Source organism: Acipenser ruthenus, chromosome 10 (assembly GCF_902713425.1).
Source record: "Acipenser ruthenus chromosome 10, fAciRut3.2 maternal haplotype, whole genome shotgun sequence".
Classification (NCBI taxonomy): domain Eukaryota; kingdom Metazoa; phylum Chordata; class Actinopteri; order Acipenseriformes; family Acipenseridae; genus Acipenser; species Acipenser ruthenus.
In genome coordinates, this window is record NC_081198.1 from 41,305,184 (window position 1) to 41,329,483 (window position 24,300).

Here is a 24,300-nt window from a genome sequence, read left to right on the forward strand (position 1 = left end):
TACCAAATAGATACAAGTAGCAAATCAATGGTTAGTTAAATTAGTTAAATTATGTAACCACGTGGCCACATAATAATATATATAATACGGCATGACAAACCGCTCGTTTGTCATGCCTAGATGAATGTGTTTACAGAAGGTTTATAAAACAGTTAAGTGCTGTATGATGGGAGTGGCACATTTTTGCTGATACCAGGTGGAGTACCCACATAAACTTAATGTTTCACAGTAAGGCTCAGCTTTGAGCTAACACTGGCCCACTTGAAAGAGTGGGAGGAGGGTTGGATGAACTGCCTTCCTCAGGGATAGATTCAACAGCTGAAAATAATTTGTAGTACTCATCTTCTCCATCCAGTACTTTGATTTGGCTGTAATGAAAAACGAAAAGTTACTACTGAGACTGGCACATTCGGGTACAAAATAAAGTCTACGGGTTTCAACTGTGTAATCACTATTGCACAACTACAATACAACATTTCAGTTCCAAGACTTGTTCATCCAGATGATTGTGTTTCCACAATTGCAATTCTGACAGGTTGAGACATGCTTGATTTTACAAACAGAGGTCTAGACTTTAACACTGTAAAGTCATATGCATACAATGCATTTACAGTAGCCACACAGTCATTGAAAGTAGCAGTTAAAACATATTTTATTTCTGTGATCACATATTTACCCTGATGAAAAAGAAACAAGTCTTGTTTTCATAGTTTCAGAAGTTCACAGCATTCTGTAACACCACAAAGGGCCTGTTCTTTTTATAGTTGCTAAAACTAGGAAAGCAGCTATTTACCCAAGTTTTCTCGGCTTCCTCTTGCTCCCCTGAGTTCTCTGTGGAAAGGGCCAAGAGCACACAGTCAAAAGATGAGCAGCAAGTCATTCATTTTTAATTCAAAGTGATTTTGTGTTGAATGCAAGCAGATGCTGATAATATCAGAAGTCACAGCATAATTTTTTTTTGATCAAAGGGCTCAAGTGAGCCTGATGAAGCATGCATCTTGCTCAGCTTTGATAAACCACATCAATTATTCACCGTGAAGGCAGACATCCTGACATGAAAGCTACAGATAAAGAGCATAAGCACATGTTCAAGACAAGAGGCAGAAAAGCATGGGGGTGGGGCTGGAGGGGCTGGCACAGGTAAATTTAATTGTATTGTCGTCTGGGAACAAAGTCAGACAAAGAGCTTTATCTCTACTTTGAACTCACATTTAGCTGGTTATAGTATATATTGTCCTCGGGGCTGTTGAGCAGTTTGGGCTGCTGGCGGCGTCGTCGAGGTGTTCTCTGCTGCTTCTGTTCTGCTGGCTTCTTCTCTGGACCTGCACATAGGGTCACACTGTGAAACCAGCCAAAATGCAGCACATGACAGTAATGGAGCCCTAATGCTTGTACTGCTGATGTCGTCTGTGTTATATGAGGTAATTTTCAATAAAAGGAAGAGCGTTTAAAATAAATAAATAATAAATGCAATAGCAATACACCTATGAGAAATCAATAATACTAACTGTACTACTACTACTAGTAGTAATAATAACAACAACAACAACAACAACACATTTGGGGATTACAGGGGTTAAAGGGTTATACATACACTATTTCTAGTGTCATGCATTTCTCTTGTATTATAAAAAGGTTTATAAGCTACATTGGGGGGATTTTCAAAAAAACAGTGTTATTGTATCGAACTTGCAGCTTAGTAATGACAGCTTTAGTAGCAAGTGATTTTCAAACAAAATTTGTTAATAAAATCAATCCGTTAATGCTTTGAAATTGAGTCGATGAGGTCGTTAATGAACGCATTTCTCGTTAAAAAGCTTAATTGTCGCATGTCATGTACATCACTTCCTGTCTCAACGACTAGATAAGGGGAACATGTTAATCAATATGGTTGTTAACAAGATCAAGAAAAATGAATGGAAGCATAATTCGCTGTTATGGAAGCAAACAGCAAACAGCAGCCAACTGGAAATAAAAAATAATTTTGTGTATGATTTGTAAACTTCATTTAAAATTGTGCATTTTGTCATCCAGAATGTACATTTATTTAGAACACTTCACATATAAAATACTGATTTACGATTGTCTGGTGTGTGGGTAAAAATCGACTGCATGGATTAAACATTATTATTATTATTATTATTATTATTATTATTATTATTATTATTATTATTATTTTAATTAAAAAATGAAACCCCACTCGTCATTTGCCCTCATTCCAGGAGAAATTTTGCCACATACTGAAAAAAAGTTGTATACTACTAAAGAAAAAATACCTTTTTTTTATTGGATGGGGCAGGGGGTAAGCAATCTATGTAAGCTTGGTTGGGTTTATTTTCTTATGTTGACATCTACTTTTGTATGTACTTGAGTATGCACCATTATAGGCTATGAATAAATAAATCTGAAGTGCCATTTGTGTTTGTAGTTGTTAGTTATTATACATGTATACCATGTATGTAAGTAACACTTCACTATATATTTATTAAGCTTTTAAAATTACGATAGAACTCCCTAACCCAATACATCATTTGTTTATAATTAATTGTTCAGTGAATTCCTTTAATCATGCATTTTCTCTTTGCTTACCTCCATGATAAATAAACTCAACATGATTAGAAGTAGCCACTGAACACTTACTGTGTTATATGAAAAATAAATAAAAATAATTTATTTCTTAGCAGACACCCTTATCCAGGGCGACTTACAATTGTTAAAAGATATCACATTATTTTTACATACAAGTACCCGTTTATACAGTTGGGTTTTTACTGGAGCAATCTAGGTAAAGTACCTTGCTCAAGGGTACAAAATCCATGTCAATGATCTGTTGCCTGGCAGCCCTGGCCCTGGCGGCTTCTCCGGGAGGAATATTCTGAGGAGGCTCCAATGGTTCAAGATGAGATGTTTCTTCCTCCTGGACACAACACGCTACGAAGATCCATGGTTTGGGGGTCGCATTGAAGCACACCAACTGATTTGGTCGAGGCACCAAAACCTAATTTTTAGTAAACCAATGGTCTGGTTGATCACACCCTATTGTAGGCCTGTTCATTCTTGTGTGGATAAGACACAGGTGTTAAAAGCCAAGGACGCATGCAAATCTGCAATCACATAGGGAAACTTTATTGTAATATCTAATTTTCTATACCAAGATTTAATTATTTACTCTTAGGTTTCTATTTGTATAATTCAAATGAAATCTACAGTAGAGGTCAGCTGTCATATAATGTACGTATCCAGAGTTCAGATAGGCTACAGTTGCATTGATAATTTCTTGGTAGTAACATTACACTGAGTGAAAATAACGGTATATCATTTCAGCAATAAAACAAACATTCCGTAAGGTTACAAAAGGTTAAAACAAGTTAATAAATCTCATTCATAACCACAAGTATAGAAAAGACTAAAATATTTTCATAACTACTGTAACACAGCAGGGAGGGGGTTAAAGCCTCCCTGAGTGGAAAACATGTGCAGAATGCACATTTGTTTAGTTTAATTGTTTTGCTTTATTGTTTCATTGATTTGTTAATTGTTTTATTATTAATTATCCCCTGCACCTGGTAGCTATTGTTAAATTAAAACCAGGTGCAGGGTATTTAAGAGAGGCAGCTAGTCTGCTCAAGGCTGCTGAGGAGAAGGAGGCAGAAAGGTGTGCTCTGCTTCCTGGCAGTCATGAGCTAAAAAGTAAGTGCTGTATAAAACCAGTGTGTTTTGTAAGGATGGGGAAACAGCGTAGCTGTCCCGTGTTAGCCAGGGTGTTCCTGTGTGTTAGTTAGTGCTCGTACAGAGCTAGGTGTTTATTTTGTGTGTTTTGTTTGATTTTTGTGTTTATTAAAAATAGCGCACCCGCGCTTAAAATCCATTTCTGTGTGCTGGGTCTATTTTTAAAGGGGCAACGAACCCGAGTGGGTGAAGATCTTTTACACTACATATATTAAATTTTCTAGGTAGTCTTGCAATACTGACCTACTAATATGCCTTGTGGTGTACTGAGTCTCTGAAATGATTAAACACAGCGTGTCAAAACTTAATGATTAAACACAGCGTGTCAAAACGTAAGACATGACAGGAGCCTGGGAAATTTGCACATACGTTCCAGATGTTATAGGATGCATCACGAATCATCTGCACACTTAGTGAATGGAACCCCTTCCTGTTCACATATGTATGCATGGTGCTGCAGTGATTTGAGTGCAACGTGTGAGCAATCTGGCTTCCATTACTGGGAAATCCAGTGATGTCATACAACTCCCTTTTAATATTTTGTAGCTGCTCCTGATTAAGTGGGAGACTGATATAATTGTTAATCCTCTTTATCAAGTCACCCATGACCCTTTGAAATGACCCAGAGACATTGAAGGATAATGCTGCTGACACCTTTATATGCAGGGGTACGACACGGCCCCTTTTCGTAGGCAACTCATGGTCCTCCCACAGAGTCTAACAGAGGTCGACAATAGCTGCCCTATCCAGACGCAATCACATTTTTAGATCGTCATCTGGTAAATCTAAGAAATGAACCCTGGTCCTGTACACCCTTTCTCTGTGTCGTCGGCGTTGCAGCCAGAGTCTGTCAATCTCAGGGTTGCACTCAAGCTCTAAAATTACATTTGCTGCTACTACTGCTGCAGTTGCTGCCACTCCCAGAAAATCCATACTGTAGTTTGTTTATGCTATTTTTTGACACCAAAGAACTTAAATACTGTTCCAAGGTGACATATACTTTTTCTTTAATTAAAACCCTCCTTTTCCAAGGGCAAATGAACTCCTGATAAATTGCGACAATTAACATAGATTTCCTTTTAAATTCCCACGCAAACAAAAGAAATAGTCACAAGAAGCAAGAGTGATTAAGATATTAACATTATTTCATAAATCAACATAATTTCGGAAATCACATTAGCACAATTATTTAATAACGAAACAGGCATAACGACCTCTTGAAAATGCCAATATCAATGCTACATACCGATTTGTTGATTAACACTGGAGTTATCATTTATGACCTTTTGACAATCACCTAGTTTTTTTTATTCCTTCGCCGGCCTGTGTGTATTGTACTTAGGGAAAAAAAACGTCCTAAGACAAATAACATTTACAAAAAAAATACTCCAATGCGGTTAACGTTCTTCTTTACTGTTCAAATGACAACGTTTTAATCAGCCTATCAGTGCGTCTGTACTGGCTTGTGTTACCTGTACTGTACAGTAGTCAGTGCTGCATTGTTTTGATTTAGGTTGCTAAAATCTAGTTTTCAGCATTGGAGGTAAAATACCAGAAATGGACGACAAAGCAAAAAACGCAAAGTATATTTCAGCTGATGATCGTGTCAAGCTATTTCCCAGAGAAAGCTTTACATGCAGATGGAGGTAATTGTTTTGCACATCTTGTAATGTGTCTTTGGAGAATATACGATCGATCGCTATTTAGCTTCACAATCACACATTACACGAAAGGCTACTACAGAGGCTGCTGAACAAAACATAAAATAAACAGCTTTCAGAAAACAAACTGGAAAGTCCGTGCAGACAAAAAGTATTCCTGTCGGTTGTAGCCAAGTTAAATCAGTACTACAGGTACGATCAAGCAGCCACCTCGCTTCAAACAACCTGCTGCTTACTTTTTAAACGCATTTAGAATTTTAGACCCGAATAGGCACGTTTTCTTTGTTTTGACTCGGTACTAATAAAATAAATTATTGGATGGGACAAAAACATGACAACGAACGTGCTGCATATATTGCCTTTATTAAAGTATGCCAGATGCCCTTGTGTAACCGAGTTTTGGGGCTGTTTCTAATCGATTTCCGCATCTGTATAACTTGGCAAAGCTTTGCCTTACACTTCCAACCAATTCAGTGGATGCAGACGTGCAGTCTCAATGTATGGGCAAGTCCACACCAGACAGAGAATGTCAGCAGCAACTGCTGGGGGATGTTGCATGCTTGCCTTTAACAAATGACAGTACTCTGTTTTAGTAAGGAAGCAAGTACCACTATTTTTAGGCTTTTATAGTGCTGTGAAATATTGTCTACTTAGATTTATTTAATATTTAAACAGGTCCACAAAATCCTAATTTTATTCCATAACCTACCCACGAAAAATACGTAAATTTACCATGATTTAAGTAGACCCCTAGGTATGAGGCTTTAACACTGTGGTAAATTTGCACTTCTGTTGTACAATTGAACTTGACCTAGAGAATCACAGTTGTGTACCGAGCATGAAACCAATATTGCAAAGTGTTAGGCCTTTATCATCTGGAAGCAGAAAAGTCATATGCCCTAAAATGGCAGTCATCTTAGTTCCCAGGTCAAAGTGAGGGGTACTGCTGGATTTTGCCAGATATGAAAAGGTTAATGACATTAGCAGTAGAAACAGTTAACCACTATATAAAGCTTAAACAAAGTCTTAACATAAACAGAAAACTGGCCCCAGTTACTGCCCCTCTAATCATTTTCAGAAGGTCATTCCACCAGAAGATTTCCAGAAGATTGCAGGAATGCACTCCTAAGTCGCAGCAGTGATAAAGTGGACTGCTGAGAATTTGTAGAACATAAAATTTGACTGGTGACACACCAATCACCAATAACCTAGATCAGGGGTCTCCAACCCTGGTCCTGGTGAGCTACTGTGGCTGCTGGTTTTCATTTCAACCATTCTCTCAATTACTTAATTGAACCAATTATTGGCTTAATTAGTCAAGATTAACAGGTGTTTGAGATCTTTCGCCACTGATGATGTAAAGGATAGGAGCTCTCCAGGACCAGGGTTGGAGACCCCTGACCTAGATAATCTTGGTTCTGCGACATCATCTGAGAGATATCAAAATGCAAAGATGCAGCCAGGTCATTTTTTTTTACAGAGTACAGTGTTCTTATTATCCTTTTGTTGTTGTTGCTGGTGTTATATTTCTCTCTGCTGGGCAGTTTTGCAATTGTTCTAAAATAACAGGTGCATGATGCTCAGATAAAGGATGACAATGCTGCAAAGCGATTGGTTGAAACATTTTCAACATAATACAATAATCATTACAAAAAGAAAAATGATATGATTTCAAACCGCAATACTTGGCTCTCTAGCCTTTAGAAAGGGGACTGGTGCACAGTTTAGTTTTTTTAATAAGGAATTGTCTTGTTATGTTACTGCTGCTTGCAACGTTATAAAGGCATAAGGCAGTCCTCTATTATCCCTTTCCTCTGCTTTCTAACCTCGACTAAAACTGTGCCTTTACTTCCACATGCTCGAGACTACTTTGAACAGACCTCATCATATCTCAATTCTAAAACATCAAAGCTGACAAGATTTTTTGGGGGGGTGTTATTTAACACCAAGTAGATTTTGCAAATCCTAGCTATGGATTGCCCAGGGAGTTCCCTGGTCCCGACAGCTCACACAGTAATAATGATTATTTTTTATTTATTCACGATTACAGAATACTGTACCCTTTATCTCTCTCTCTCTCTCTTTTAAAAAAAATGCATTTTTCCTTCTGATTTGGTAAAGCAAAACACTGCCTTCAGTGTTAAAACTGCATTCCTTTTTTTATACTCTCATTGTTCAAAAAAAGATAACGTTCATCTAAAAAAAGAGACAGGCTCAACTTTCCAATGCTTTACAGCATTCATGATATATTGTTCACTTTGCCTTATTAAGCTGTGTTGAAAAATGACCCTATATTTCAGTTACAGTACCATAGTACAGTTTAAGGGACAGTCACAATATGAAAATAAATATATTTTAGAATTATAGAAAAAGATGAAGCAGAAATCATGTAATTTTCACATAAATATTAAACAGAAGTCACGTAATTTTTTAGCCTGGTCTGTGCTGTGAAAGTTTGTTTGAGAATATTATCATAAAGTAAAGTGCGGTGACTGCGGTGCCCTGTAATTATTACATTCACAGGTGAGTTTTAACATCACCTGAGAAATAGTGCTTATTAGTCAACTTATAAACCTATTTACAAACCTTGGAGAAAATGCAGCTTGTGTTTGGGTGATTATTGTGGCTGGTAAAAACATTACCCAGAAAGGACAGTGTAACATTTGTAATTCTGTATGTTTTTATTTTTTATTTTGTTTGGACCTGAGTCTTGTTGATTTCCTAAATAATTTTTTATTGGAGGCATGGAGGCACTTCGTATTTATTCTAACCAAATTTTACGCTGTACCAGTTGAATGTAGATTTCGGAGGGATATATTGCAAAATCAATCTTCTTTGGCAGAAAAATAAACCTGCTGTATTTTGTCAGTCCTCACAGATACATAATGTAAATGTTTGCATTTCAAGATAAAAAAAAGAAGCACTGATTCTTTTAAGATTTTCTTTAATTTACAAAGAAAAGTGATCATTTGCAGTACATCTCCATACCATTTCTAAATCCCTTAAATCTGAACTCTCCTCAAAAACAACATAAAAGAGCTGCTGAAAGGGATTGTAGCAGAAGAAGTGGAAGCTATATTGATTTTCTTCAACAAACCATGTGCTCGGATCACCTGATTTCTCCCAGACCACAGTTAACCGCTTGGGCTTTGTTTATTCAGATGGAGTAGATGGAGTAGAGCATTGCACCAAAAGGCATGGATTATAAGGAAAAATCATCAGTGTAACTCTTTGATGTCTAAATGAGGCATGTGCAGCCCAGAACCTCTCTCTCTCTCTCTCTCTCTCTCTCTCTCTCTCTCTCTCTCTCTCTCTCTCTCTCTCTCTCTCTCTCTCTCTCTCTCTCTCTCTCTCTCTCTCTCTCTCTCTCTCTCTCTCTCTCTCTCTCTCTCTCTCTCTCTCTCTCTCTCTCTCTCTCTCTCTCTCTCTCTCTCTCTCTCCACACACACACATACACAATGCAGTGGGAGCAAACAAGCAAACAATATCCACCAGAATAAACATCCTTCTCTGGCTCTGTGATTCATTACTCATGTCTTCATTTTGGACATTATTGTTAAACAGTAAACCCATATGCTTTGAATTATACAGAACACTAGGAAAAGCAAAAGGTTCTCAAGATTATACTCAAAAGGGCAGTCCCTGCATCTGTTTTGCACTAAAGCAGACATAGGATGTTGTTACTTAACAACCAATATTTTACACTGAAATCAATCATCCCTCTAACATTTGACTTTGCATTGACTTTTCAACAATCCTTCATGTTGAAGAACTTATAAAACATTCTAAACATTCCCTCTGGCCCCTGTCATGTTTCTTTGTAACAAATCAGTATGCCTGAGACTTAAAATGTATGTATTTATTATTTGGAGGTGTTTTACAATGAAATAATGCTCTGATTGTCTCAATGACCCACATGATGAACAGGATTCTAAATCAGTGGCTTCAAGTTGAAGGTATGCAATTATACTAACTTTGTTCCCACTTAGTTTATCTTTCTTATCTTTTTAGAAAGGATTAAAATCTTCCAGACTGTGCTGACCAGGTACCAGGTGCTTGCAGTGTAATGCCCCTCTTCAGTTCTATACTTTTCTATGGGGTAGATTCACTGTTCTGTGGTGACAGTGGTAGATTATATGTGCAGAAGTGTTGCATGTATCTGTTGGCAATTAAGGGCTTATGAAATGTAACACAATAGTTTAATTTTTATTTATTTTTTGATTGATAAGGTTAATAAATAGAGAAATAATGCAGGACTTGAATGAAGCAGCGCTGTGATTTTTGGCTGAATCCATCCCTACTTCCTTTATCATTTCAATTCAAATTCAATTCAAACCTTTATTTAACCAGGTAAAGACTCTCTCTCTCTCTCTCTCTCTCTCTCTCTATATATATATATATATACACACACACACACACACACACACACACACACACACACATATGGAGCTATTAAGGACATTTATAGTACACTGTACTTACAGAATTAATTATTATTTTTTGTATGACACCACCAGAGAAACACATTTATAATAAGATTGTGTAATGAGTGAACGATTGCCCCCCAGATAACTGGTGAGCTGATCCATTCATTTCAGGGGCATTTATATTCTTCAAGGTTCAACTCCCCAAAGAGGGGCAGAGTGGCAGTGATACATCAACCCAAATTCTGCACTTCCAGCACTGCAACTTAGATTGGCAAAGATGTTGTGATATGATTTCATATAAATATTTTATGGGAGACATTATGGCTAGTATCTCTTATCACACATTCATATTCAAAGTTGTGTTTATGTATACAGGTTTCCATTTTCATTAATTCTGATGTTATGGAGTTGCCTGTTAATGATGCACACTGAAGACATGTCAGCTTTAAGCACAGTATCTGAATGGAAGCCTGGCTATTCTATATCTTTGAAGACACTCAGTACATTAGATGTTGTATTCCTTGGTCACCTTTTGAATATCAATAAAACATGTACATAAAAAATAAGAATTGTAAGTACTTTAGCTTTTTAAACCTGCTTCTAAAAACAGTCAGCTCGACGGGGTTTTATCTAGGCTTGTTCTTTTGAAGTATCTTTGAATACTTGGAATTATTTTGGAACAGATGCAATTATAATGCTTGAAAGTGTGATACAGAAGATAATGACATATTGTAGTACAACTTTGTAAGGGAAGAAACTAATTCTTACAGTGAATAATATATATAGTGAAAAGAATTGAGAATTTCACAGTTGAGCATACTCACACTAAAGGCAATGCAACAGGTTGCTGAGAAGTTCATATAATGTACCGTGAGGGGTTGAGGAATCAACCTCAGGGATGTTAGGTTCCAAAGCATGTGGTCCTGAAGGGGTTAATTAAGCATTATGTGTGGCATGTTTTACATTCTCTAGTGGTTCCTGTAGGCTGTGTGTTTGTGTGTGTGTGTGATGTCCTACAGCTGGGGGAGGGGAGGAGCTGACACCCTTGTAATCAGCATTTCACATCTCAACACTGTGTCAATCAGCCTTAAGGCTGTCTTTGTTTATTTTGATTTACTATTTGTAAAGATCACTAGATCTTACAAAAAGTTTTTCAATTGATCAAAAATGTAGAATTTTTTTTTTTTTTAATCTGATGTTTGATTATAGAAATGTTAAAAAAATAAAACATGCACACACATATTTGGAATTCCACTGAAAAGGTTTTTCATTTCATAAATGCCCTATAGCCTGTACGGTACAAGTGGTGACAACATTATGGCTGTCCACACTCAGCCAATCGGAGGTTCGCTCAGCACAGGGGCATCCAATCAGAATACAATATTCAAACAAATTATATAATAATGTGGCAGCCATAGAAATTGCTCTGCAATGCATTTTTTCTGGTCTCTAAAAACCTCAACAGGCTACAGGAAAAATCCTTTAAAAAATAAAAATGTGCCTGCCGCGGTCTAAAAAACCCTATTCTTTGATTTCAGTTAGACTGTGGTTCAGAAATACTAACAAAAAAACTGCTTGAAAGGGTTAAATTCCAGGACCCGACTCTGTTTCTGTAAACTCTTCTACACAATCCCATCTCCTTTTATCTGTACTGCGTGATCCCCAATGACTTATCTCTTTGTGAAGCAAGGTCTATCACAATCCCTTTAGGTTCATTTTCTAGATAATTATGTTTAGGGGAGATTAGCAAAGTTCTACTTTGAATTATTATCAGTAGTGATAAGTAGTTCAGATGTATATCCTGTTAACTTCTTAAGATGACATTAAGCGGATTAAGAACACTGTAATAAACTCCACACTTCCACATCCTTAAGTTTAAATCTTGCTTGAAATCAAATTCCTTTCTCCTCCTCTTCCTATTGTCCTTTCATGTAACTTTATTCACTGTTGAGCCTTCGATGCATACAGAGTTATACCATCCTATCTACTCTAGATAAGGCCAAGACAGTCAAACACTAGAACTGTCTTTGTCAGACTCGCCCAGTTTGCTTGCCAAAGACAAATTTACTGCCTTGAACATCATGTACAGTATTTTATATAGTTTCATGAAAGGTGACCAGTGAGTTTTCAGACTAACAATGTACCACTTTTTTTTAAGTAGAGGTAGTATCATTTTATACATAAAAAGTAGTTGATGTAAATCAATACTTAATTTACACAGATAACTAAATACATACAATGACAGACATATAAATATAGCTGTTATCTTCCCAGCCATGAGGGTGTCATTCCAGTAGCACGAAAAAATGAAGTGCTTTACAGTATGCTATAATGATGCCAGCACTCAGGACCCTGCCATGCTCCTGCTATGATTTAAGGTACTGGAGTGCTAGGTTTGTCAGGCTTCCTGCCCAGAGACTGCTATAGGGCAACTGTACACTAATCAGATACATTTGCTCTTTTGAAACAAGATAGGGGCTGGTGCCTGTCTTGTTCAAAAGCCACAGGACTGAGGGATCTTCCATTGATCTGGCCATCCTAGATATGTTTACAAGTGTCATTCATGCATTAATAGTAAATGTAAATGAAACATTTATTGGTATGGGTCTCTTTCTACTGAAATGACTGCACTTATATTAGCTGTACTATTTAAACTAGGTTTTTTTAAAATATCTAATGCCTTCATACATATGAATTCTATTGATATCCATAATTTTTCCCCATAATTAACTTTTTCCCCATATATATATATATACCCCATAATTAATATTAAATATACTGTATATACACAGCAATGTGGAGTAGTGGTTAGGGCTCTGGACTCTTGACCGGAGGGTCGTAGGTTCAATCCCAGGTGGGTGGACACTGCTGCTGTACCCTTGAGCAAGGTACTTTACCTAGATTGCGCCAGTAAAAACCCAACTGTATAAATGGGTAATTGTATGTAAAAATAATATGTAAAAAATAATGTAATTGTATGTAAAAATAATGTGATATCTTATAACAATTGTAAGTCGCCCTGGATAAGGGAGTCTGCTAAGAACCAAATAATAATTATATATATATATATATATATATATATATATATATATATATATATATATATATATAATTTATTTATATATATATGGACGAAGGCTATATTTGCATCCTGAACCATTCGAAAAAAAGCCTAATACCACAGTAGTGACGTCAAAAAGTTCCTCTAGAGGAAAATATACTTGAACTTTAACCCATTCGACTCCTCGAGACCATCACTTTCAATTCAAACACAAAATGTCTCGTTTTCAATCACTCGACAACACCCACAGTACAGAAATGTTCATTAATGATCAACAAAATGAGAATACATTAACAAAAAAAAAATGATGTAAAGCTGGTACATTTGTATCTCAGACAGAAAAAATGGAGAGGAACGGCAAATTAAAACAAGGTAAAGGCAATCATCCAAATAAAGATGAAGCACTAATGGATAACGACATAGAACGTCTGTACAGCACTGAAACACTATGTTTTAAAAAAAACAACAACTGTATTGGTGAACCTCGTCTTCTTTATTAGCATCACAAGGGTATCCATGTATTATAAAAAATAATAGATGGGCTTCTTCAGTGAGTTACAGGTCTCATAATTTATGAAGTCACAGAAACCCTAGATGGAATTATATATGTTATATATATTAGGGCAGCAGTGTGGAGTAGTGGTTAGGGCTCTGAACTCTTGACCGGAGGGTCATGGGTTCAATCACTGGTAGGGGACGCTGCTGCTGTACCCTTGAGCAAGGTACTTTACCTAGATTGCTCCAGTAAAAACCCAACTGTATAAATGGGTAATTGTATGTAAAAAATAATGTGATATGTTGTAACAATTGTAAGTCGCCCTGGATAAAGGTGTCTGCCAAGAAATAAATAATAATAATAATAATAATAATATATATATTGCTTTTGTAACACACTTTACAATTTGATAATTTGATACCCCAATACTATACAGTTTTCATGATTTGTTTTCTTTGTGACCTGACTGATGTCAATTATAGGTTACTGTTATAGATATATAAAAACTCAACATTAAATCCTTAGAATCTAGTCTTAACAATGATGTTAGAATATTCTACATTTACTGTGCTATTGTATCTTTTGATTCAGCAGTTCAAAACAATTTTTCTTTTTTACCTTTTCCAACCAGTATAAACAACGTTTAGAAGCCTGTCGTAAAATTCCAAACTGATTTTGCACAATAGAAGGATGACTTTAAAGACACAGGTATTATTCCCAAACATACAGTAACTGTGAAACATCTACCGCAACAGAGTGTTTTTGACTTGTAAACAAAGGGAACAACCATGTCCGTTTTGAAATATTTACAGCAGAGGGCCAGTACAGGGTTAAACAGAAGGCTATGTTGTCACCAAATAAATTATTTAAACTCCTATTGAATCTGAATAATGTCTGCTGTGCCTCAATCGAACACAACGTCGTTCAGTTAGAATTTCCCAACAGGCTGCACAGATAAGTGCTTCACTGATGTTTGCTTCACGGCATTTTATATTTATTATATTATGCCTGTTTTTTAACTATATTAATATTGTTGATTTTTCACAGTTACAAAAATAATTAATAGGCGTCACTGTAGCCCAAAAGATGTATTACTTTTAAATGTATCTGATAAATTCACTTTCTGGAAACTAAAACTTGGCTATTTTGTTCATGAATTCCTTGTACAGTGTTAATATTTGTATACATAAAAAAATAATTAACAGTATAAACTGCATATGTTGTCATTTAGCATATACCATGCAGAGGCCTATTTGTTTTTGCCAATGTAAAAAATAAAACGCCTGTAACTCTGTAAGCTGTGGGCCCTGTTTCAATGATCTAAACAGGAGCTTACCCTTTTAACACCATTACAACATTATAAACACATACATACATACATAACATTTGAGTTTATAGTTTTGTGCATTTTTTTCACTTAAATTATTGTGGAATCTAGGTTTTACAAATAATCTTAATTAAGGACCTTAATACTACTGGTACAAACAATACTGCTGTCTTTACATTTCCTTAAACCACTTTCAAGACACTTCATCTGCAGGTATCTTACGAGACACTACCTGACCCATTTATATTAAAATATGAATTTGCTGTTTAAGCCGTTCCACCTCCTTACACTGAAAATATACAAATCCATGCATGTATGGTATACTGGAGAATAAATTATATAAATAGTATGAAAAAAAATACATACATGAAAATTGCTTTCTCCAGGAGTAATGGACCATGCATTTACCTCAGCTTTTAAGGTAAAAAAAAAAAAGATCCATACACTACCTCAGTGTCATTATCAGAATTATTAAAACATACATGAATGACAGAACAGAAAATTTCTCAGACATATCCAGTATTAATATGCATGAGAAAATAATGAAATAATCGTGAAGCATCTCTCTATTTTTTTAATGGCCTGAAAGTGGATTCAAAAAGCTTGCATACAAAAATGTCCATTAATATTACAATATACAATATTTAATTATTTTCATATTTATTAAACAGCTAAACTAAACTTTATTAGCATGCTGTCTACTTCCTTACAGTTTTTTCCCACAAAGATTGATAATATCGTCATTAGGCTGTATTAGAAAATGTAGCTACATCCAGTAGCACAGCATTACCTCGCTGTACTGCATTAACACTAATCCTGACCCATCCAGTCACTGCAGCATTCACTCTCAGCACAAGGATACCTGTCTGTAATGCATTATAGTATCTAATCCAGATAATCCCATATGTACTGTTTAATACAATCCCATCTTGATCTCTCACCTTAGAGCCTAAATGGCACAGACTTACGACTAGTTTATTCAGTAACCGGGATCATGATCCCTTCGCAACTTGATTTATACACCAGGCAATAATGAAATGCAATGCCTTGGGCAAAACACAAACTAAACATATGTTCAACAAATCAGGGCTTGTATACTTTGCATGCCACTGTTATTATGTATGTCTATTATAAGTGATAATCAGATATTTTGTAATAGGCATGCATGTAATAGACTATGCTTTGAAAAGCTGGTGCCATGCTAAACCTAGCTAAGACATTAATAAGGAGGAGACCCATCCTAATAAAGCACTATGAAAATGATCCCTCATAGTGCTATCGGTTGTTATTTTAAAATACTTTGAAGGCAGAAACATTTAATGCATTGATGTGTTTTGGTTTATGGCTTCCTTTCTTAAGCCTAGGTGTATCCTGTTTTCGATTTTACTGAACATTTATGGTTTAAAAACGTGAACTTACCTTGTTTCAACTGTGGATTATGTATCTCTTCATAAACCATTAGAGTCTCTTCAGTTTTTCTTCTGTTTTGGCTGTGTACTTGAACCTGTTGTTCTGTGTTCTCAGGGGGTTCCTTTAAAATAATAATACATTTTGCATACAACAATTACAGTCAGACGTGTTGAAGCCATTTTTTGAGGATAGCATGCATTTCTGTCTAGCATTTCATTAATAACCACTAATATGCTTTACAGTGGTAATCACATGAAAATGTACCAGCGCAAGCATTTTTTGTATTCTTACTTATATGCATATGGTAGCATGCAGATTGAAAATAACAGTATCTGCTGACTTCCTCTCATATTAAATTTTATCTTTGAATAAAAGAGCTATAGGAAAGTATTAATCTGCTTAACATTTCTAAGTACATCCTCCAAAGGATTTTGCTTTTTTAATCTTACATATGCTTAGCAGAGTTACTGGCAAAAACTGTACATTTTCTTCATTTCATCCTTTCAACATCAAATGGCGAGCAGCAAAAATTGGATCAGACTTCAAAGACCACGATGTGCTCCAAGTCACAGAGTGACTCTTCTATTTCACATATTGAATTCGAGCAGGATATCAAAGTACTACCAAAGAACCTCAGGTCTGTACTAAAAAAAGGGGCTCTAACATCTGTAGAAAGAGAAGCGCAAAGACAAATCACCTCAGGGAACTGCTAGCATTTATTCTCAGCCATGAATTTCCAGCCTTTTGATTCTCTTATTCAGTGTACCACCCTGTCTCTCCACAGAACTAAAGTTTTGTTGTTTTTTTTTGTGTGTGTCTTTTGTCTCGAGGACTTCAAAACACAGCTCTAGCAGTTTCAAGTTGGGATATTTTGGCCAGGCTGCTGTGAGATCAGCAACATCCCACACTACAGATCCCATGTGCTCTCAGTTAAAGTTACCATAAAATTAATTTTACCTTTTCTAGTTGCCTGCTGTGACAGTCAGCTATTGAATTGGTTCTGTTAAGGGTGTCAGGGCTGAAGAGTAGATAAAGAGGCTTGAGATTAGTTTCAAGAATAATGTGTACCTAAAACTTAAGAGAAGAATTCAGTAAAAGAAAAAATGTACTTAGTTTATGTCAAAAGTGTTACATATGGGTGAGTTCTATACTGATTAAACACAATTCGTAAAGTCAAGCTATCTGGTAGCCTCACTCAGGAATAAGCATGTAAACATCAAGAGAACTCCAAAAAGACATATAATAATTTGTAAGTATACTATATACAGTATATATATATATATTATTGATTGTTGGTTTTGCAAATAGTATTACATTAGCAAAGTTAGCAAAAGTAGCATTAAATACAATCATCTGTGTTCTCTGTTCTAACAGGAAGCAACTTTGTTTGCCTATTTAGTTCCTATATTTATTTTTAGTACTAAAGATGTATTAGAAACCCTGCTGCCAACAAATATATGCTGAACACAATGCAAATGGTTTACAAAATACAAAATACCTTTTTTTGCTTTTATAAGATTTTTTTTTAAGTATACTACAAGTTGGCAGCATAAAACAGCAAAGCCTTGTAAAAGTCAGTTGACAATTAATAAACAGTAGGCTGCTTTGTACTGTGAGGCACGTTCAATATTCTGTTCACAGATTTTGAGTAGCCCTAAACATGAAGAAACACAACTACAAGACCTCAGCAAGGTAACTAACACTAAGCTCAATGGAGTGCCGTTTACAATGTGATCCACAGAGAGCACATCTGCACTACTGTTCATCTGTTTCCCTGCTTTCACATAGTTTCTTAATGACTACATAGCCCATATGCTGAGAAAATACACACTGAATTATGCTTTGACATCTGTGTGCCACAATTAAGCAGAGATAATATTTATCAGTGAAGTAGTTCATGGATAAATCATTTAACCATGTTATGTTGACCGGGAGATGTTCAAAAATACAAATAAGTCAACACACTTCTTTGAATACTAATTAATGTTACTGCATGTCGTTTATAGGAAAAAAAATTTAATTTAAATAATAGCTGAACATGTGGAATTAGCATTAACAACTCACCAAACATATTCAATACTGGCTTCACTGGTACAGTCCAAGCACTGTGAACTCACTGGTGTGTTATTACTTTGCTTCAGTAGCTCATAGTTTTTCCGAGCAAGGTGTCCCCTCATAGCTGTAAAATGAAAGAATACAGTAATTCGTTGTCATCTTTTTTTCATAACATCTTGTATAAGTCAGATAACCTTTAACAACACTAACTAAGAATTAAGCAGATGGGCAGCAACATATTTCATATATTTTTTTGCATCACTATTCTATCTGGTTTCATCAATCATGTGATAATTGTTATAACTGATAAAACATCTAAACCTAGCACCAAATAAAATCATTCACCGTGATTCGGTGAAATGTTTCATTAAATTAAATATAATTATTCAGTTTCTGCACTCTGTAAGTTATTAAAAATAATCACAAGTTTTACAAAGGAAGTTATTCATTATTAGATATTTTCCCAATGGCACAAGTTAATCGAGGTTTCTGCTTGGCAAAGTCCATAGATAATCCAAAAAAGTTCAGTGAAAATATTAATATTTAGTACAGTAAATAAATATTAATATTTTCTTGAACATCACTTTTTGCAGCAGTGGCATAATTTTGGAGGGCTGTGCTTTAAGAAGGAAGTTCTTGTCTTGTGATTTTTTCTCTTTTTCTCTGTACATGTAAATAAGACTGTTAAAGGGCTTTGTAGTATTATGTTTGTAATATTATACACAGGAAGAAATTTAAAGTACATTATTATAAAAAAGTCTATTTTTTCTGCTTTAATCTGATCGATGGTGTGTGAGCTCCCTGGGTCCACAGAGATCTCCAGGCCACCAGCTCATGTATTTGAAAGGCGTCTGTTTATTTTTTAAATGCAAATCTGGCCTACCTCAAAGGCTAAGCTGTAAGAAACGAACAATTTGAACGAGTCAGAGTTTTCTATCAGGAACAAGGCTTCTCATTTCTCTCAGATCTGTCAGTATCACTTTAACAATACCCTGAGTGCCAAATGAAGCCTCTCAGAAAGAAAGAAATACAATTTAAAGAAGAAGCGAAACAGCTGATCTGGAGCAAGCCATTAGACATTATTCAGGAACTTGGTTTTTCACACTGTTTAGTGTCTGAATAAGGTAATTTACCAGAGGAACAAGTGTGTTTTAAATGTTTGCTCTTCTAGACAGGGGGAGGCTTGGAGGAGAGCTACAGATAACAGTTCAGGCCAGCCTTCTAACACTACCTAGCAGTCTTGGGAGCTCAGCACGATGAAGGAAAGGCTTGCTAAGGTTAATATGCCCACTTTGATCTCTGTCAAAGCGTACCGAGTAAGAATTAATTTACATTTCAGATGAAAAGGTTGACAGTATGAAAAGGCATCTTGTTTCTGGTATGCGAAAGTGCTGTAATAGACCGGGAATTCGGAGAGGAAGTTATGAGGAAACAGAAGGGATAAGCCCCACTGCTGCTTTTATTGGGAAAGAGATGAAAGGAAAAGGGATCTCAATATGCACTGTTCTCCTGAAACATGTACACCAAATGCTGCCCATACTTTCAAAAGCTTTTCTTCATACATAATTAATTAATTATTACTGTTCTTTTTTTTCACGGGAGATTTATTGAGATCAAAAAAGCATTTTATCGAACCTCAAACTTTATAGCCCTTATGCGTTTTCCTTTTAAGTTTGAGTTACTGTGAAATCAGATGTATGCTATGTATGCTAAGTTATGTATGTTTATAGCTCACATATTAAGCTTTTATATAATCAAATTTGTATTGTTGTTTCAAGTGTTTAATTACCTGCTTGTATGCAAATGGCAGCCTCTTCTCTTTCTCTTTTCAGCTGCTTGAGAATTTGACGAGCAACAAATCCTCTCCAGACTATAGGGAAAACAGTATTACTACAACACATCGGAAGGCTCTGATTGAAGGTAACAATTTTTTGCACGCTGGAGAAAAGATCATTTAACATTATTACATTCAAAATAACAACTTTGCTTTAACAAAAAGCTTGCAGCAGTTTGCCATGTACCTGACTGAATGATGATGGCACAGCATGTTCTTTTCTCTTTCAGTCTCCTGTATCTTCTAGCCCCAAGCCAACCTTTTGTGTACGCTTGCATCACAACAACCCTGCCGATGACTTCTCTGAGCAATAAATTCAGCTGTTCAATATGGTAATACTTTAGAAAGACCTAACGCAAAAGATAAGCAATTGTTTTTTAAACCCTATGTTGCAGGCTGTACATTCATGTCAACTTAATATCATCTCATTTGAAATAAAATCTATAAACAAATGTTACTGTTTTGTACTAAACTCCATTATATGAGATCAAGTGAATATAGGTTAAAATAAATTAACATTTTTTGTTTAATACAGTCTTCAAATAACTGCTGTTTTTTTTTTTTATGTGAGAAAACACCAGTTCATTTTAAAGAACCAGAAGCAATTAAATTAGTAATATAATTAAGGTAAGGTCAATTAGAAACTGTAGTTATTTGTTTCTCACTTCTGTAGCATTAACATGAGATTTTCTCCTTTCAAAAATACAATGTAGTTAAGACAATTTGACTGTCAAGCCCCAACTAAACCATTTCCACATACTGGTAATTATCATTTGTTCAGATACTTTGCCCAGGATGCTAATACTGTTTAGCTGACTAACTTATATACACACTCAACCTCGATCAGCCAAAGCTGCAGGTTGTTATACATCTGACTGTCTCCAAATTAGTAATAAATTAATCAATCTGGAGAGGGTCACATTCTGCATGGGTTTAGCATGGATGGGAAAGTTTAACCCCATCCACACTGCAAAACAATTAAAAATAAAATAATGTGTTTTTACATACATAAACAGTACATTCAAATAATAATAATACAAAACAATACAATACAATACACAGAGGGGCAGGGTGTACCCCGGCACACATACGCTTAAAAACAGTGTCAACAATTTGCAAATCTTAACAAACGTTGATTTAACACCAGCTTGTACTGTTATGTGATAACGTATTTACTGACTTTGAAAAGTATCGGTTACAAAACATTTTTTTTCAAGTGGACAGTAGATTTGAACAAATCCCGAGATGTCATCACTGAAGAATGAATAACACTGAACAATGCCCCCAAATTGCTTTTACCTTTGTTTTTCCAAGCACCCATTTGTCTAGTCTTGCTTTCTCCAGAATGGCAATACAGTTTTCCTTGGTTGTTGCAGGCATCTGGTGTGCCCTAAAGGCAAGGTAGAAATACCTAACAGACAGGAAGAACAAAGCTGGAGTGAAATTATTGCAGCGCATGCATTTAATGTAATAAAGGTTTTCCCAATAGAAACAAAACATGTTTAACAAATTAAAAAGCAGGCCATCATTATTCTGCCATTAATTTTTATCCCAAATACCTCATCAGCTTAAAGAAAGAATCAAGCAGTTGGATATGCTGACAAGCATCTTATTAGATGGCCAGATTCTGATACTCAATGTGCTAAAGAATGTGCTTACCAAGTTCCTTCAAAATTACCAATTCTCACTGTATATGTAAGACAGCAGTGCTTTACTGGGAAAACTGAAACTCTGGTGCTTTCAGTTTGGTCTACTGCCAAGGCTGCTCTGGCCACTGACTGTGTATGAGGTTTCTTTGACAACAGTTGAGAAGCTGGAAGCTTTAATCAGTTCATACGTCAGGAAATGGATGGGTTCCACACTGCCTCAGTAGAGTGGGACTTTATGGTAAAGGAATACTGCAGCTACCAGTCTCTACTCTAACCAAGGAGTTTAAGTGCGCAAAGGTCCAACTGGAAATGACATTAGTAGATTCATGTGACAAATGCATAAGGGAGGCAGCACCTGTGTTGAAAACTGGAAGAAAGTGGGTGACAAAGAAAGCCGTGGAAGATGCAAAGGCTGCCCTTCGAATCTGTGATATTATGGGGCAAATTCAGCATGGAAGAGGGGGTCTTGGTCTCAGATCAGCTCCTCCTACATGGCACAAGGCAACCCCAGCTCAACGGAGGAAGCTGGTAGTCAATGAGATGCAAAAGCAGGAGGAGAGGATGAGGTGTGTAAAGGCCATTTTCCAGGCCAAGCAGGGAGAATGGATGAGATGGGAGAGTGTGGAACAATGCAAGATAGGCTGGCAAGACCTATGGACAATGGAACAGAGCAGGATCAGTTTCATCAGATCAACATATGATGTTCTCCCATCACCACATAACCTAAACCTCTGGGTTGGTGAGGATCCCTCATGTCCTTTGTGTTCATCACCTGCAACATTAAGGCATGTTTTGACAGGATGTAAAGTGGGTCTTAGCCAAGGAAGGTTTACTTGACGCCATGACCAGGTGCTGCAATGTTTGGCCTTAGCATTGGAAGACAAGCGTAACATGACCAATAATTTGCCACCAGTTCCATCAAAGCATTACACACAAAAGACAATATTCCTCTGTCCAGGGAGGCAACCACCAAGGAAAGGTGTTAAAACCAAACCTCACCCAGGACAACTGGAAGCTGCTAGACACTGGAAAATGCTGGCAGATGTTGGTCAACGGCTTATTTTTCCACCTGAGATTGCCACCACTAACCTTTGAACAGAAATTGTGTTGTGGTCTGGATCAGCATGCCTTGTTCATCTGGTAGAGTTAACATTGCCATGGGAGGATGCTGTGGATGAGGCGTATGAGAGGAAGAAACTTCGGTATGCTCAACTAGCTGCTGAAGCGGAATAGCAAGGATGGAGAGTCTGGGTTTACCCAGTGGAGGTGGGTTGTCGAGGATTTATGGCACACTCTAAAACCCGGTTTCTCAGAGATGTCAGGTTCAGTGGCCAAGAATTGCATCGCAGTGAAGAACTTATTTGAAGCAGCAGAAAGGAGCAGCAACTGGCTGTGGTTGAGACGGAAAGATTCTAGCTGGGGATATCAAGCACAATAGAAAGAAAGCAACGCTGGACTGAGTTGAGTGGGGGACGGAGGTGGGTGATGTTGGCATGCCAGAATCACTGTCGAGCCTTCTTGAGGTGTTGTGGGCTAGTCGACGAAACACAGAGGATGGAAGGTGCCCACTTGAAGACCCCAGAGATGTACCCTACTTAGCTCAACCCAGACGGTTGTCATGCTGATGTGCTGGGGAGACCGCACTGTGGTTGATCCCCAGAGCCAGCATCGCAGCCGTTGTGTGTGCTAATGCACTGGGGAGGCAAAATAAGCTGATCCCTGGAGCCAGCATTACACTTCAGCCATCAACACCAGGCAGAAGGATATCTACATCATCAGATGGAAAGAAACGCAAATGGATGGAGATGCAGATGGATCACATTAGTTTACTGTAAAGCTACATCTTAGTTGGCGCTTATCTTGGTGAGAGCTGAGTTCAAATCAGCATGAAGTTTTAACATCTCCTCTCATGTAATGGAAATCATATATTCGCTAGATATATGAAAAACCATACGTAGACAGTCTTGTGTATATGTGTGTGCCTCCACTTTATGCATGGACAGTCTAATTCCAACCCTTTTTCCTATGCCATTTATTGCAGCGTACCACATTATTGTAATACTATTGGGCAGGGGGGTGAATAGTGAACCATTTATTTACGCTCGTCTCAAAAACAAAAAATGTAAACGAGTGAAGACATTAAGTACAATGGACAGTAATGTGATTTATATGTCTTTAAATGACTTATGCAGGAACCAAAAGCCTGTCTCATTACCTTCTATAGAAAATTAAAACCACAGACCCATCAAAAACCAATGGAAATAATTGGGTGCAGTAGTACTTGATTTAGCACGTATCATTCAACCAGTTTTCTTCTGATCTTGAAAACTTGAGGGATATTAGATGACGGGGGATTCAACTTCACTGATCATATTAATTCTCAACAATGTACAGTGTAATTCATTAGGGAGCTGATTCATATGAGCCAGCCAAAGGTTCTGCAATATAAATGTTAATTATAATGGCTAGCATGTAAAACAGAGATAGAGCCCCTAATGACATATAGACCCATTATATCTTTGGTTAGATTTCTTTTTTACAACTTTTTTTTTTTTTACTGCTAAAGTATTTCTCAGTTAAGCCGGTGTAATTTCAGTTCTTAAAATTCTCATCAGTGAAGCAGCATGACCCAATGAAGTAGGCACTGCTGT

At 36.6% G+C, this 24,300-nt stretch overlaps 1 protein-coding gene across 2 annotated transcripts in view; it reads right to left on the bottom strand.

Annotated features, from left to right (window-relative positions):
• Window positions 1–24,300, bottom strand: part of LOC117404907 (myosin-IIIb-like) — a 94,040-nt gene that overhangs the window by 8,211 nt on the left and 61,529 nt on the right. For both annotated transcript variants that reach the window (XM_059032268.1, XM_034924236.2), the window contains exons 26-34: window positions 21,300–21,411; window positions 20,188–20,350; window positions 19,956–20,036; window positions 18,176–18,290; window positions 17,069–17,129; window positions 16,121–16,232; window positions 1,210–1,322; window positions 794–831; window positions 210–368 (exon numbers count right to left, since the gene is read on the bottom strand). In XM_059032268.1, coding sequence (XP_058888251.1) covers window positions 236–368; window positions 794–831; window positions 1,210–1,322; window positions 16,121–16,232; window positions 17,069–17,129; window positions 18,176–18,290; window positions 19,956–20,036; window positions 20,188–20,350; window positions 21,300–21,411 — 928 coding nt within the window. In that variant the 3' untranslated portion in view covers window positions 210–235. The remainder of the gene's footprint in view (window positions 1–209; window positions 369–793; window positions 832–1,209; window positions 1,323–16,120; window positions 16,233–17,068; window positions 17,130–18,175; window positions 18,291–19,955; window positions 20,037–20,187; window positions 20,351–21,299; window positions 21,412–24,300) is intronic.